Below are 12,835 nucleotides of genomic sequence, written 5' to 3'. Positions count from 1 at the left end.
AATGAGTCCCATCTGTTACATCCTTGTCACCAACTGCTTTCTGTTTCTAAACACCAGGAAATTAATTCATGGTACATAGATTACTAGGGACCAACGGTTTGCTATGGACCATGGCTGATGAGCATCTCCTTGGAAAGCATAGTGTGCGCATCAATTCTGGATGTGGACATTTCATGCTGCGGTGGTGCCACCATCTAGTCAAGTACCATTTTGAGAAAAATTGTGATTGGGGATGTGTCTATATTGTTACGTGGCGGCCAGCCGAAGAATGAGGCGTGGTGAACCATGACCAAGAGATGATTTAATGGCTGCTGGCCTAGCGCGAGCGCTCCGTCCCGCGCCACTGCCAGCTTCGTCTTTGTCACACTACCCGGGGCCTCCGAGCGATCGTCCCGATCTGTGACGAACAGACGGCGAAATGGCAATGGTCTTGAGTGGGAGGTTGAACAGTATGTAGAAGATGGTGCAGTGCTGGCCGCCACGATGAGAAAGATGAGAGAATGAGTCCCGGTCCACGAAGCATCCGGGCCGTAGGGTGCCAGGAGCTGACGGCCGAGGCCATTGGACGCACCGAACGGCAGGGGCAGAGGGACGGTGTCCTCATGTGTGGGCAGGGCCTGGGTCGGTCGGGTCTTGGGTAGGTCGGGTCTCGGGTCGGTCGGGTCTCGGGTCGGTCGGGTCTCTAGTTATTCCACACTGAGACCAGTAGAAGTAGAGGAAGGAAGAAAGATTAGCTTAAAATGAAAAAAAAAAAATCTCCCACTATCAGTGCGGTTCATGCCACGGTGTATGCATTAGCATTAGAGTCTGCTGGCGCTTTCATCTGCTTTACTCAACTTCAGCTGCTAGATGACGCTGCCTGTCTTCACTCTTTACTTCTCACTTCCAATACTTGGCCTCCACACTGTGCCTCCACAGTAGCATCCCTGTTGCGCTGATTGATGGGATCCTCAGTAAGGTGCTGCCGCTCTTTGCTAAGCCACTGAAGCTCAGCCCGCCGTGCTTAGCAGGCTTCTGCATTGATGACTGAAAAGGCAGAATTCATCACTGGTCCCCTCCCTGTTGGTACTAATTTAAACTGGCATCATTCACTGTACAAAAGCCAAACAGTTTCATAGACAGGAGGAGAACACTCATTATAGGTCCGATTGCTTCAAGGTGTGAAGGAGAACTGAAGGAGCGGGTGCAGCCACCGCCGTGTTATAGAGTGTGTGTGTCCACACATCCTCTCCGCATCTCTGGTCAACTGCTATGCCTCCTCCTCTTCATGTGACTCCTCCCACTGATTATGATTGGCCACTCTCCTTCTCCACTGTTCCCCACCCTCCTCCTCACATTCCACTCTGCAGCCTGAATCTGGCACTACTGGGCAGATTCTGCCAGGATGGCAGTAGTCAAGCTAATGGATTTAAAAAAATAGAAAAAGGGAAAAAAAAGTCCCAATCAGAACAAATGCCTAGTTTAATGCAAGGTGGCACTAGCTACCAACAGCTTGATATGCATTAATAGAATGCAGCTAGTGCTGTCCTAGAAAGTTCTGTGCTAGTAGAAGAAGCAGTTTTGTTTTTACTCCTACTCTTGACAATGAGAGAGAGAAAATTTTTATTGCTTTGTCTTCTGTTAAGACCCTTTGTTTTTGGGCTGTGTATTATTAAAACTTTTGGACACAGATGTCTGGAATAGCTTTCTTGTTTGCAATTTGGGTAGAAATTTGGTTTTTATGAAACCGTTGCATGATTATTTTTTTATTTTGACAAGAATAGAAATAATCTGGTCAGCGTTTTTTTTTATAGGACAGAAAAGGTGAGTTCTATACACAGTGAAAGCTAGATCACACCAAAGAAATGTTTACTAATGTATGCATTGTTTTTATCAGCTTTCTCTACTTTCTTTATTATATCAGCGATAGGATTTCTGGGCTGATTCTGTATTAAATGAGCCTCTGTATGAACTGCAATTGCGCAAACATTCTATAGGGCAGCATGGAGTGTAGCCGATGATGCCTTTTCGGGTCAAGGCTGACTGCAGCCGCTCCAGTGGCTCAGTGTTTATAGTGCTCAGCAGCTCGTCCAAAAGGCATGTGTTCGATTCCATCTGCGGCAGCTGCATTTCGATGGAAGCGAAATACTTGAGACTTGTGTACTATGCAGTGTCAGTGCACATTAAAGAACCCCTGGTGGTTGAATATATCTGGAGCCCTCCAACACAGTGTCCCTCAAAGCCCGAGTCACTTTAGAGTGTTGAACTCCATAAAACCAAAACCAGTTAACGCTGACTCGACACAGAGCACCCAAGGGCTCACTTGATGTTCTTTTCCTGCGCAGGCGGTAGAGTTGATGTGTCAGGTGGCTGCTTCTGTCAAGGGTGCCTAGCAGGTCGCTTCATGTGCTTTTCTCAGTGGACAGAGACCCCCATGTTGCACACCAATGACACAGACCAGCAAGCGCAAAATGAACTTACTGACTATGAGAGACGCCGTAGTGGAGGGCTCCGGAAATTTCGACCACCCGGGGTTCTTTAATGTCAGTGCACTTAAAAGAACCCCAGGTGGTCGAAATTTCCGGAGCCCTCCACTACGGCGTCTCTCATAGCCTGAGTCACTTTGGGACGTTAAACCCCATAAACCAACCAACCAACCGACTGTGAAAAAGCACAGAAAATTAGGAACTGGTTCAGACAGCCAGTACACTAATCAGTCTTCATTTTTTCTAACTGACTGGGTGTAAATTTTTCTTTTTCTGCTTTCTTGCTCTGAAATAATTCTGACTTATTTCCTGGAGTATCACTGTGTGATTTTGCAGTTGATAACAGCTAACAAGACCATTTTTTGTGATAAAAGCAGGGTTGACTTCCTTAGCAAAGTCATCGCTTCTACCTGCTCCTGTCGGCTAGCAGTCTTCCAACATACTGGTCTTTTATTGCATTCTAGACAAGCAAGTTTCTGTATCGGTTGTGTTTGCATGATTGACAGTGTCCATAATTTGTGATTACTGGTCAGTTACCAGTTGCCTAAAAGAAATCTGTCATTATATATGTAGTACTTTCCTCAAATTTTTTTGCCAGGTTGAGGACAATGTGTTTGCACAATAGTTTAACATGTTGAAAAACACGCAATATACTAATTTTTTCCTCTCTATCAATGAATATCTATAATTTAAATATGCAAGATTTTCACATTCTCATTGTGATTTGTTCCTTGCGTATTTGTGTGTATTCATGCCTTTGCTTCTATGGGGAGAGCAGCACATGGCCAGGGCTAGGTTCGCACTGGCCAGTATTGGTCTGATCTCTTTAAACACTCACTTTGGGTGCGAACATTTCATTGCGGAGAGGCAGTGGGGAGTTAAAATTTGCAGTCACCAGAGTGCTATGTTGATTCTTTCAGGGAAGTGTTAAAGAACCAGCCTAAAGTTGAACCAAAGGAAGAAATGGACATGGATGACTCGTCAGTTTCGTCTGAAGAAAAGCCTCGAAAGCGGAAATGTGTGCGCTTCTGTCCTTTCTTTTCTTATTATGACTGACGCGGTCTTCAGCGATCAGCATGTGACTCCTATTGTGAAGAGTGACAGTAGTGCAGAGTTTGCTGTCCTGCATTATCAATTTCGTTGCTTCCTTAATAAAAAATTTTGAAAAGCTGAATAGTATACAGGTCGTTGTATGTAACGTGAGCCCAGGGTTTGACAAATTTGGGATGTGTTATTTCGGGTAGTGAAACTGTAACAGCTCTGTTGGCAGTGATTTAAACTAACCAAGGATGTCTTTAACTTATGCCAGTGTAATAATTACTGAAAACCAAGTACTCTTTGACCGTTTAGGGTATACGAGAGGTGTCGGTTCAAAAGTTGCACCAGGAAAACTGTGAGTGCTGTTATTTTTATGACTCAGCTTTATTGTAAAAGTTTTCTGCGTGTTATGAACAAAGCACGTGTAGTCCAACCTAACTATGGCAGGAGTGCTTGTTTTGAACATCCTGTATCTGGAAGTGCTCACCTGTGAGCCATTGACACAGTGCAGCAAGTTTAGCACTTAGCACTTATTGTATCAGTGTATACAAATGGCTATACTACAGGGGCATAAATCCACGCCAATTTCAGGGAGGGTGTGCAGATCATTAGAGCCTCCCCCCCTGACCTAACAAGTGCCTGAAGTACCAACAAAGCCACTGCCATTAGCAGAAACCTAGCTGACCGGGAGCGATAAAGAGGAGCAAATTGTACAGTAGAGTGAAGGCTTCAAAATGTCCCCTACAAACCATGCATGGTGCCTATGCATGCTGACAGTTCTTTGGTGTGCCACATTAACTGTGGATGCTTTCCACTTGAGTAAAATGGTATCTTTGCCTGTGCTCCTGACCTACAAAAGGCAGTCTAATTGAAGACTTTGTGCTCTTGGTCAGCCTTTGCATAACCCATGCGGATGTGGTCCTCGGGGTTATGAATCCTTCTCTTGGTATCTGTAGACAGTTTGGAATTTTTGGAGCTACCTAGTCTCCTGACCCGCTAGCTGAATCAGACTTCAAGTCTGCAACCATTCCCTCAGTACATTAGGACGCTAGGCATCCTAATGTGGTTATGAAGAGGAACAGGTTACACTTGCACTGAAGCTTTATTTTTTTAGAAATTTCTCGCCTTAATTGTTGCCTCACGAGCCACTGTAAAGGATGGCATGCAGTGCTCTTTTCATAACACAATTTTTTCAGTTGTGCCCAGCTTGAGTAGGCATTCAGCACTGGTACAAACCCGTGGTTGCACTTCTTGCTTTCTGCAACTTTTTCAGCTGCTACACAGATGTGTGTTTGCTGCTGGTTCTATTTTTCTCTCTTTTTTTTAAAAGCGTAGTTTCGTCTTGAAGAGCAAAGGAGCCTGCACGGGCTCCCAGGATGCGTGGGGCCGAGATCGTGGAAGGAACATTCGCAATTTTCTGATCAGACCAGCTGTTTTAAGAAACTAAAAGTGACACCGATAGACGTGGTTCAATGTGTTTTACTTATTCCTTTTTTTTTGAAACAAAGATGGCCAGCTCACATAAAGTAGTTTTATGCACGCCGACTACTTGTGAGTCACACCTGTCCGTGGCTGTCTCTTGCACTGTTAAGACGTTCACCAGATCCGAACAAGAGAAACACCTGAAAGAAAGCTTTGAGGGTTTGCGGTGTGCCGGCCCTCAAACGTGAACGACATCTGTCTCAATCACAGATTGATTCGGTTAAAGAAAAGCAGAGGCTTGAAGTTCAATTAAATACAATCACATGCACTCATAGCATGTCCTTCGATTATTGGAAAGTTGTAAATTATGACAGCACGGTTTCTTGAAGGTCTGATTCTGCTGAGCCATTCTAGGGAAGGAAAGAGGCCTCCTTGCTACCCCAGCTTTTCGGTGTTGCATGTGCTGCTCACATCATTTGATGCCATCTGAGTAGTCCCTGGAGGAATCTCAAGGTGGGGGGGGGATGTTCGCATGCTGTGTCCCCCTACCCTAAGTGCAGGGGAGGTCAGGACCTCTCTGCCCCCCACGGGATTGATGCCACTGCTTTCCATGTGCTTGCTTTTATGTGCCCTCCTTAGAGTACAGAAAGAAGAATAAAGGTCCGAATAACGTTTTTTGTTTATAAGTTTGGCTGTTGATAGTTTTTTTCTAGAAAAACTTTTCATGTGTCTTGTATGGCTGGTGTACGCCTTTCTAACGATGGGTCCCTGGGCATCATACATTGCTCACCGAGGTATTGTGTGCACCCCACGCTAGTGCAGTAGAAGCGGCAGCGGTACTGGTTTGCAACAGCCCGGAGAGGAGGTGTTTCAATGTCCTCCTCACACAGTGGACAGGTCTATATCTCTAAATTTTTTTTAAGAAGCCCTGGTTTATATCTGTGAACTTGCTGCCAAGGCAAAAGTTTGGCTAAGGTCTTGTCTGAGAAATGTTCGGAAGCACTTAAGTGACATGGTTTGAAGACACTAAAAAGGTAAGTATTAAGTCAAATTAGATTAATAGTTTAATTATCAATATAGCCCGTGCGTTGTTTTCACCAAGAACACAGTTTTGATAAGCCAAGAAGGTACTGGAAAGTTAAATATATGTGGCAGTGCCAAAGGCGCAGTGTTGTGACTGTGCCCACTGAAAGGTGCTTTTTGCCGGTCACTACTTGTTTGTAGCCTTTCCTCATAATGGTGTTTTTTGAGCCGGGATGAAAGCGACACAACAAGTGCTGCCCAGATACACAAATGTGAAGCATTGCTTGCTCTACATTCTGTTTACTTAATGTCCATGAAGCCATTGTGTGCTGCAACTTTAGAAGCATAAATTCGCAAGGTCATTTGTGTTCTGTAGAGTTTTCCGGTCGATGGGTCAGAATGTTTCATTTTCAATTGACATTGTAAACCAGTCACTTTCTCTAGACTCGCAGGGGCACCTTGTGTAACGAGGTGTTGTTGCTTGGTGCCACCACGGACCTTTAGCCCCCATACTGAAGCTGTCATCCGTACCATGGCGATAGGTTGAGAGGTGGAGGGAAGAAACCATGAACAGTGGCAGTCGAGGAAATGGTCAATCCTCGGCCGATGGGCTCCTCGTCTGTCTACCAGGCGGGGAGTCCCGGGACCTTCCTCTGTGTATAAGGGTGAATCAGAGGCGACTGAATATTAGGAACCCTTAGCCTGGTCGGCCCCCGAAAAGGGGTCGCACCGATGTGAAGAAATTGATTCCACAGAAGCCAAAAACATTTATCACATTTTTATGGTTCACTCAAATACTGATGAACCTGTAGCCAACTTGTCTGCATTCATCATCGCCAACACTCTAAAGAGCTGTGTAGGCAAAATCTACAAAGCAAAAAAGCAGCGAACTGGAGATCTCCTTGTCGAAATAAACACAAAAGAACAAAGCAACAAACTGCTGTAATTACAGAATCTTGGAGATATGAGTGTACACGTAACTCCGCACCGCACCCTGAACCAATTAAAGGGCGTCATATCTGAATATGAACTCCTACAGAGTACTTATGTGGAAATAGAAGAACTACCCGAACAAGGAGTAATAGCAGCCCGGCGAATAAACATCCGGAGAAACAATGCTGAAATCAAGACCAAGCACATAGTCCTAACTTTCAATAGCACAACTCTGCCTGGTTCCATTCATGCCACATACCTCCATTGTAAAGTCTGCTCGTACATACCAAAACTGAGAGTTTCAAATGCCAGTGCTTTTGACACAGCATGTTGGCTTGCTGGGGTAAACCCACTTGTGTCACATGCGCAGAAGACGCACATACCAAGGAAAGATGCAAACGCACACTGAAATGCATCAACTGCAATGGCGCACATGGCGCATACTCCAGGTTGGGCCCAGTATGGAAAACAGAAAAACAAATTATAACTTTGAAGACCACAGAAAACCTGTCCTACCTTGAGGCAAAAAAACGTCTCTCTTTCCAACTGAAAGGGACATACTCTGAAGCGGTGACGCGGGGACCACCGCCGCCTTCAGTTTCTGTCGGCACACAGGTCGATCTGATGGACTTGGAGTCGACATCCAAGTCCCCGCCACAGAAGCTGGTGGCACAGTTCACAGCGCTGAAAATTTCGCGAGAAGACCACGTGATCCTCGTCGGAGGCCCTCAGGCCCCACTTTCAGCAGTGGCATCCTTGGCAACAGACACCCAGAACAGCTCTGCTGAACTGGACCTGTCGCCCCACCTCTCTAAGAAGGCAACTGATGGTCCAAGAGACTCTGCCGCTGGAGCAGGGCCTGGCTCAGTGGTGCCAACAAAAAAGATGAATGCGAATGCCACGGGCCATCGCAACCAAGAAGCATCCTCCACGTCCACCGTGGAGGATATGGATGTCAGCGAAAGCCCGCCGACATCTAAAACTCACACATCCACGTCGTCTCCGCGGAAGTCCGGTGCCACGAGAGTGGTGATGGATTCAACTCCTGGTTTGCCACCGCTGCAGTGGCGGCGAGACTCCCTAGAGAAAAAAGGGAAACCACGAATCACTGCTCCTGAGAATAAGTAACTTCCCCAATCTCCAGCTTACCACAATGGCTTATCTAATACAATGGAACTGCATAGGTCTACACAGAAACTACACAGACATGACCGATATGCTCAAAACAATGGCACCTACAGCTGTGTGCCTGCAGGAAACGAACCTTGGGCCACAGCCCACAAACTTCTTAAAAAATTATAATATTTTCCGGAAAGACCAAATGCAAGCAAGCCGACTCTCAGGAGGCGTCGCTATCATAACGCAAAGCGATGTCCCTGCAAGAGAGGTATCATTAAAGACAAACTTAGAAGCGGTCGCAGTAAACTTCATTAGCCACAAAACAATAACAATATGCTCTGTGTACATACCACCACACAACACAATTGCCATGCATGATCTAGAAGAACTTCTGGAACAGTTGCCTCAGCCATATGTGATAATTGGGGATTTTAACGCACACTTCTCATTCTGGGGAAGTGAGCATAGTGATTCCAGGGATCAGCTCATTGAGGAATTTATTCTTTCGAATAGCATATGTTTAATGAATACGGGAAAAGCCACTTACTGCTGCCCCAGCCCTGGAAAAACGACCTGCCTCGATTTAGCATTTGCATCTCCATCGGTTTTTAATGATTTTATTTGGGATGTTTTAGATGACCCTCGGGGAAGTGATCACTTACCTACGGTTTTAAACCTAACATCAGCTACATTCATCCTCCCTACAAAGCCACGGCGATGAAAAATTCACCTTGCCAATTAGGCACTTTACAGAACAAAGGCCACACTGGAAAATGAATATGCCGAAACCCTTACGATAGAAGAAATAAATGAAAAATTTGTGACATGTTTAATACCTGCAGCAATAGAGGCTATCCCACAAACGTCTGAAATTGCATGAAAAACACATGAAGTTTGGTGGTCGAATGAATGCACATTAGCTAAAAAGCAGCAAAACAAGGCTTGGGGCAACCTTCGCAGATATCCCACTGCAGGAAACTTGGTCACCTTCAAAAGGGCTATAGCTAAAGCACAATATATTAGATGCAACGCAGAAAGGGCATCATGGCAACAGTACATATCCACAATAAACAGCTCAATATCATCAAAAGAAAATGTGGGAGCAGGTCTGGAAATTCACAGGAAATTTTACTCCTTTCACATTTCCAATGCTAGCAACACCCGGTACTCAAACAACATTAGATGAGCAGGCCAACATATTGGGTGAGCATTTTTCCACAGTTTCAAGCTCATCCAACTACACACACACATTCCAAAAGTACAAAACAATAGTAGAAAAACAAACACTTCCCTTGGGAACATGCATACACGAAGACTACAATCAGCTTATTACAATGCAGGAACTAAACACAGTACTAACATCTGGTAAAAGGCAGCACCAGGCCCAGACGATATTGTCACGTAGTGGTGACTGCAGTCGGGCGAACAGGAAAACCGCAAGAATGTCTTCGAAACGAATCTCTTTATTTGGGCTGACTTGCGCCCGCAAAGAACTGAATCACTCGGCGGCGGCGTAGCAACAAGCGTGCTCGGTGGTCGTCGAACAGAATGCCCGCCGCTGTCGGTCGTGCTCTTTTTAAAGCTGATAGCAAACCTTCGAGATAAAGCTTGAGAAGTTACTAGAACATTCTGGCACAAAGTAGAAACGGCTCCGCCTGGATCTCGATTGATCCATCCATTATCTCGATTATCTCAATTGATCGCATCCAGGCGGAGCCGTTCCAGAGTTCTCATCGATGAAATGGCCTCGTCCATGGAAAGTGTGATCATCTTGGATCGCAGATCGATGATCGCTTGATGCTCATTAAGGAAATCCTTGCCCAAGATCACTTCGCGGGAACATTGTCGTAGCACTACGAAGGTCACGGAATAGGTACGTCCCTTGAGAGTCACTTGTGCTGTGCATCGTCCTGATGACGTAATGAGGTGGCCCCCTGCGGTGCGAAGTTGTGGGTCATCCCAAGCAGTCGTTACTTTCCTTAGCTGCGTAGCGAATGGTCCATTCATCACCGAATAATCGGCTCCTGTGTCAACTAGAGCGGTAACTTTCCGGCCGTCGATAACGACTTCTAAGTTGGATGTCCTGGCTCTGGCGTTGCACGCCGTCCTCGGCGTCGGGTCACGGCTTCGTCGGAAATGTAAATCGTGGGTGGGGCTTGTGGTCGAAGCTTTTCTTGATGGCGGCGTAGTTTTGAAGGCTGTTCGCGTCGTGGTCGAGGTAGCTGTTTGCGTCGTTGGCATAGTAGGTGTGGCATCTTCATACGGCGTGGTCGCTGGAGGATCTTCGTCGTTTTCTCGGCAAGCAAACTCACCCCCACAGGTTGCTTTGTTTAGTTTCCCTAACGGGGGCTAGCGGACCTTCTTCGGACAGCCGCGGCGTAGCTGCGGCCCAGTGTTGCAAAGCGTGCGGTGGACGGTGACGGGGAGCGGGAAAGACGGCTTGATGACACGTACTCCCCTCTGTGCAGGTAGTCGTCGATTTCCCGTGGTCGCTAGCCGGGGAATGGTCGTGGGGCGTCGATAGCGAAACCTCGCAGGCCGCTGCGTCTGTACGGGCAGTGGCGAAGTACATGACCAGCTTCGCCACAATGGAAGCACAGCGGGCGGTTGTTGGAAGTCCTCCAGGTGTCGTACTTCCTGGGGCTTGGGCGTCGTTCGTAGACTGGGCGGGCGGGGGCAGGGACGCAGCGTTCGGGAACAGCTGGTTCACGTCGAACAGGCGGACGTCGGCTCCCTCGTTGGGGCTGAAGACTGCGTAGTGCAGGGGCGTAGGTTAATGCTGGAGCTTCAGCACGACGTGAAGATGACGGGGTGCCAAGCGCATGCTGCACTTCTTCGCATACGATTTCCTCAAGGGTCGCTACTTGAGGCTGGTTGGGAGATGGTAACAGGCGACACAGCTCTTCCCGTACAATTTCGCGGATAACATCCCGCAGGTCGCCTCTGAATGATGTGCCATCCGAGAGGGCAGACGAGGTCACTTGGGGCTGTCGAGGAAAATGACGGGCTCGTGCTTCCAAGGTTTTCTCAATGGCGGCTGCTTCACTGGTGAATTCCGCGACCGTCTTTGGTGGATTGCGGGTCAGACCGCCGAAAAGTGCTTCTTTAGCACCACGCATCAGAAGCTCCACCTTCTTCTCCTCCGTCATGTCAGGATCGACACGTTGAAAAAGGCGCTTCATGTCTTCTACGTATGCGGTCACAGTCTCATTCGGGTGTTGAATGCGCGATTGTAGAAGCAGCTGAGCTCTTTCTTTTCTGACGATGCTTGAGAATGCCTTCAGAAATTCCCGCTTGAATGATTCCCACGTCACCAGGGAAGCTTCGTGGTTCTCGAACCAAATTCTGGCTGGTCCTTCCAGGGCAAAGAAAATGTGGCTTACTTTAGTCTGGTCATCCCAACTGTTGAAGACGGTGACACGGTCAAACTGTTCCAGCCGTTCCTCGGGATCTTCGCCTGGTGAAGCGTGGAACGTGGGCGGTAGTTGGGGCTGGTGTAAAATAATGGGGGCTGGTGTCGTAGCCATGGCTGAGGTCGAAATTGAGGAGTCCTTCTTCGCTCGCGTGCGGTCTGGTAGCAGTCCGAATTCTGGTGGACGCCTCTGGAGACGACGGCTGCTTCGCCCTTCGCCTTTGGTTAGGACGGCTTCTGCGGCTTTCTCGGGATCTTCTTCGAGACGGCTCGGGCTGCTTTGACGGCTCCCAGGGGGTGAGGACGACAGGGACATTTGTTAGCACCTCCACCAGATGTCACGTAGTGGTGACTGCAGTTGGGCAAACAGGAAAACCGCGAGAATGTCTTCGAAACCAAACTCTTTATTTGGGCTGACTTGCGCCCACAAAGAACTGAATCACTCGGCAGCGGCGTAGCAACAAGCGTGCTCGGCGGTCGTCGAACAGAATGCCCGCTGCTGTCGGCCGTGCTCTTTTTAAAGCTGATAGCAAACCTTCGAGATAAAGCTTGAGAAGTTACTAGAACATTCTAGCACAAAGTAGAAACGGCTCCGCCTGGATGCGATCAATCGAGATAATTCTAGGCGCGTCTTGCGTCACAAACGAAGCGATAAAGCGGCGTGCCGGCAGTCTTGAAGCATGAACAACTAAACACAGCAAACAAACGCTACAAAAATTTGCGGCATTAAACATAATGCCATGCTTGCCCACCTCTCTGAAACTGCCATAGAGGTTTCTTAAAATTTTTCAACAAAATATGGATGAGTGGAGAAATTCCCCAAGCATGGAAAGAAGCAATTATAGTACCCTTCCTAAAACCTGGCAAAACACCTACTAGTCCCTCCAGTTACAGGCCAATAGCACTCACTAGCTGTATAGAAAAATCATTCGAAAGCATTCTAAACATCAGACTAACCTTCATACTTCAGTCCCGGCAACTTTTAGATATACACCAATGCGGGTTTAAAAAGACATTTTCCACAACCGATCACCTTGTTCGCTTTCAGAACACAGTCCGGGAAGCGTTCATCCACAACCAACACTGTATCGGGGTCTTCTTCGACCTAGAGAAGGCTTACGATACCATGTGGAGGTTTGGTATCCTCCATGACCTAGCGGACCTAGGTATCCGTGGCAGGATGCTGAGCTGTTTGAGTGACTTCCCGACCAACCGCACATTCAGAGTCCACCTAGGCGCAACCTTCTCCAACACTTTTATTCAAGAAACTGGTGTACCCCAGGGGTGCATCCTCAGCACGACCTTATTCATCATCAAAATGAACTCCATAGGAAAAGTAATCCCAAAATCCATAATGTACTCAGTGTACGTAGATGACCTCCAAATAGCATGCACGTCTTCCAGCATACCTACTTGTGAGCGA

At 47.2% G+C, this 12,835-nt stretch overlaps 1 protein-coding gene across 13 annotated transcripts in view; it reads left to right on the top strand.

Annotated features, from left to right (window-relative positions):
• The window catches only part of LOC149354677 (uncharacterized), a 211,957-nt gene that overhangs the window by 156,893 nt on the left and 42,229 nt on the right, over positions 1-12,835 (top strand). For all 13 annotated transcript variants that reach the window (XM_089583454.1, XM_089583455.1, XM_089583452.1 and 10 more), the window contains one exon: positions 3,386-3,483. In XM_089583454.1, coding sequence (XP_089439580.1) covers positions 3,386-3,483 — 98 coding nt within the window. The remainder of the gene's footprint in view (positions 1-3,385; positions 3,484-12,835) is intronic.

Source organism: Amblyomma mixtum, chromosome 3 (assembly GCF_055824585.1).
Source record: "Amblyomma mixtum isolate Tamu chromosome 3, ASM5582458v1, whole genome shotgun sequence".
Classification (NCBI taxonomy): Eukaryota; Metazoa; Arthropoda; class Arachnida; order Ixodida; family Ixodidae; genus Amblyomma; species Amblyomma mixtum.
The sequence above is the reverse complement of the archived record's forward strand: the minus strand, read 5'-3'. Positions and strand labels throughout refer to the sequence as shown.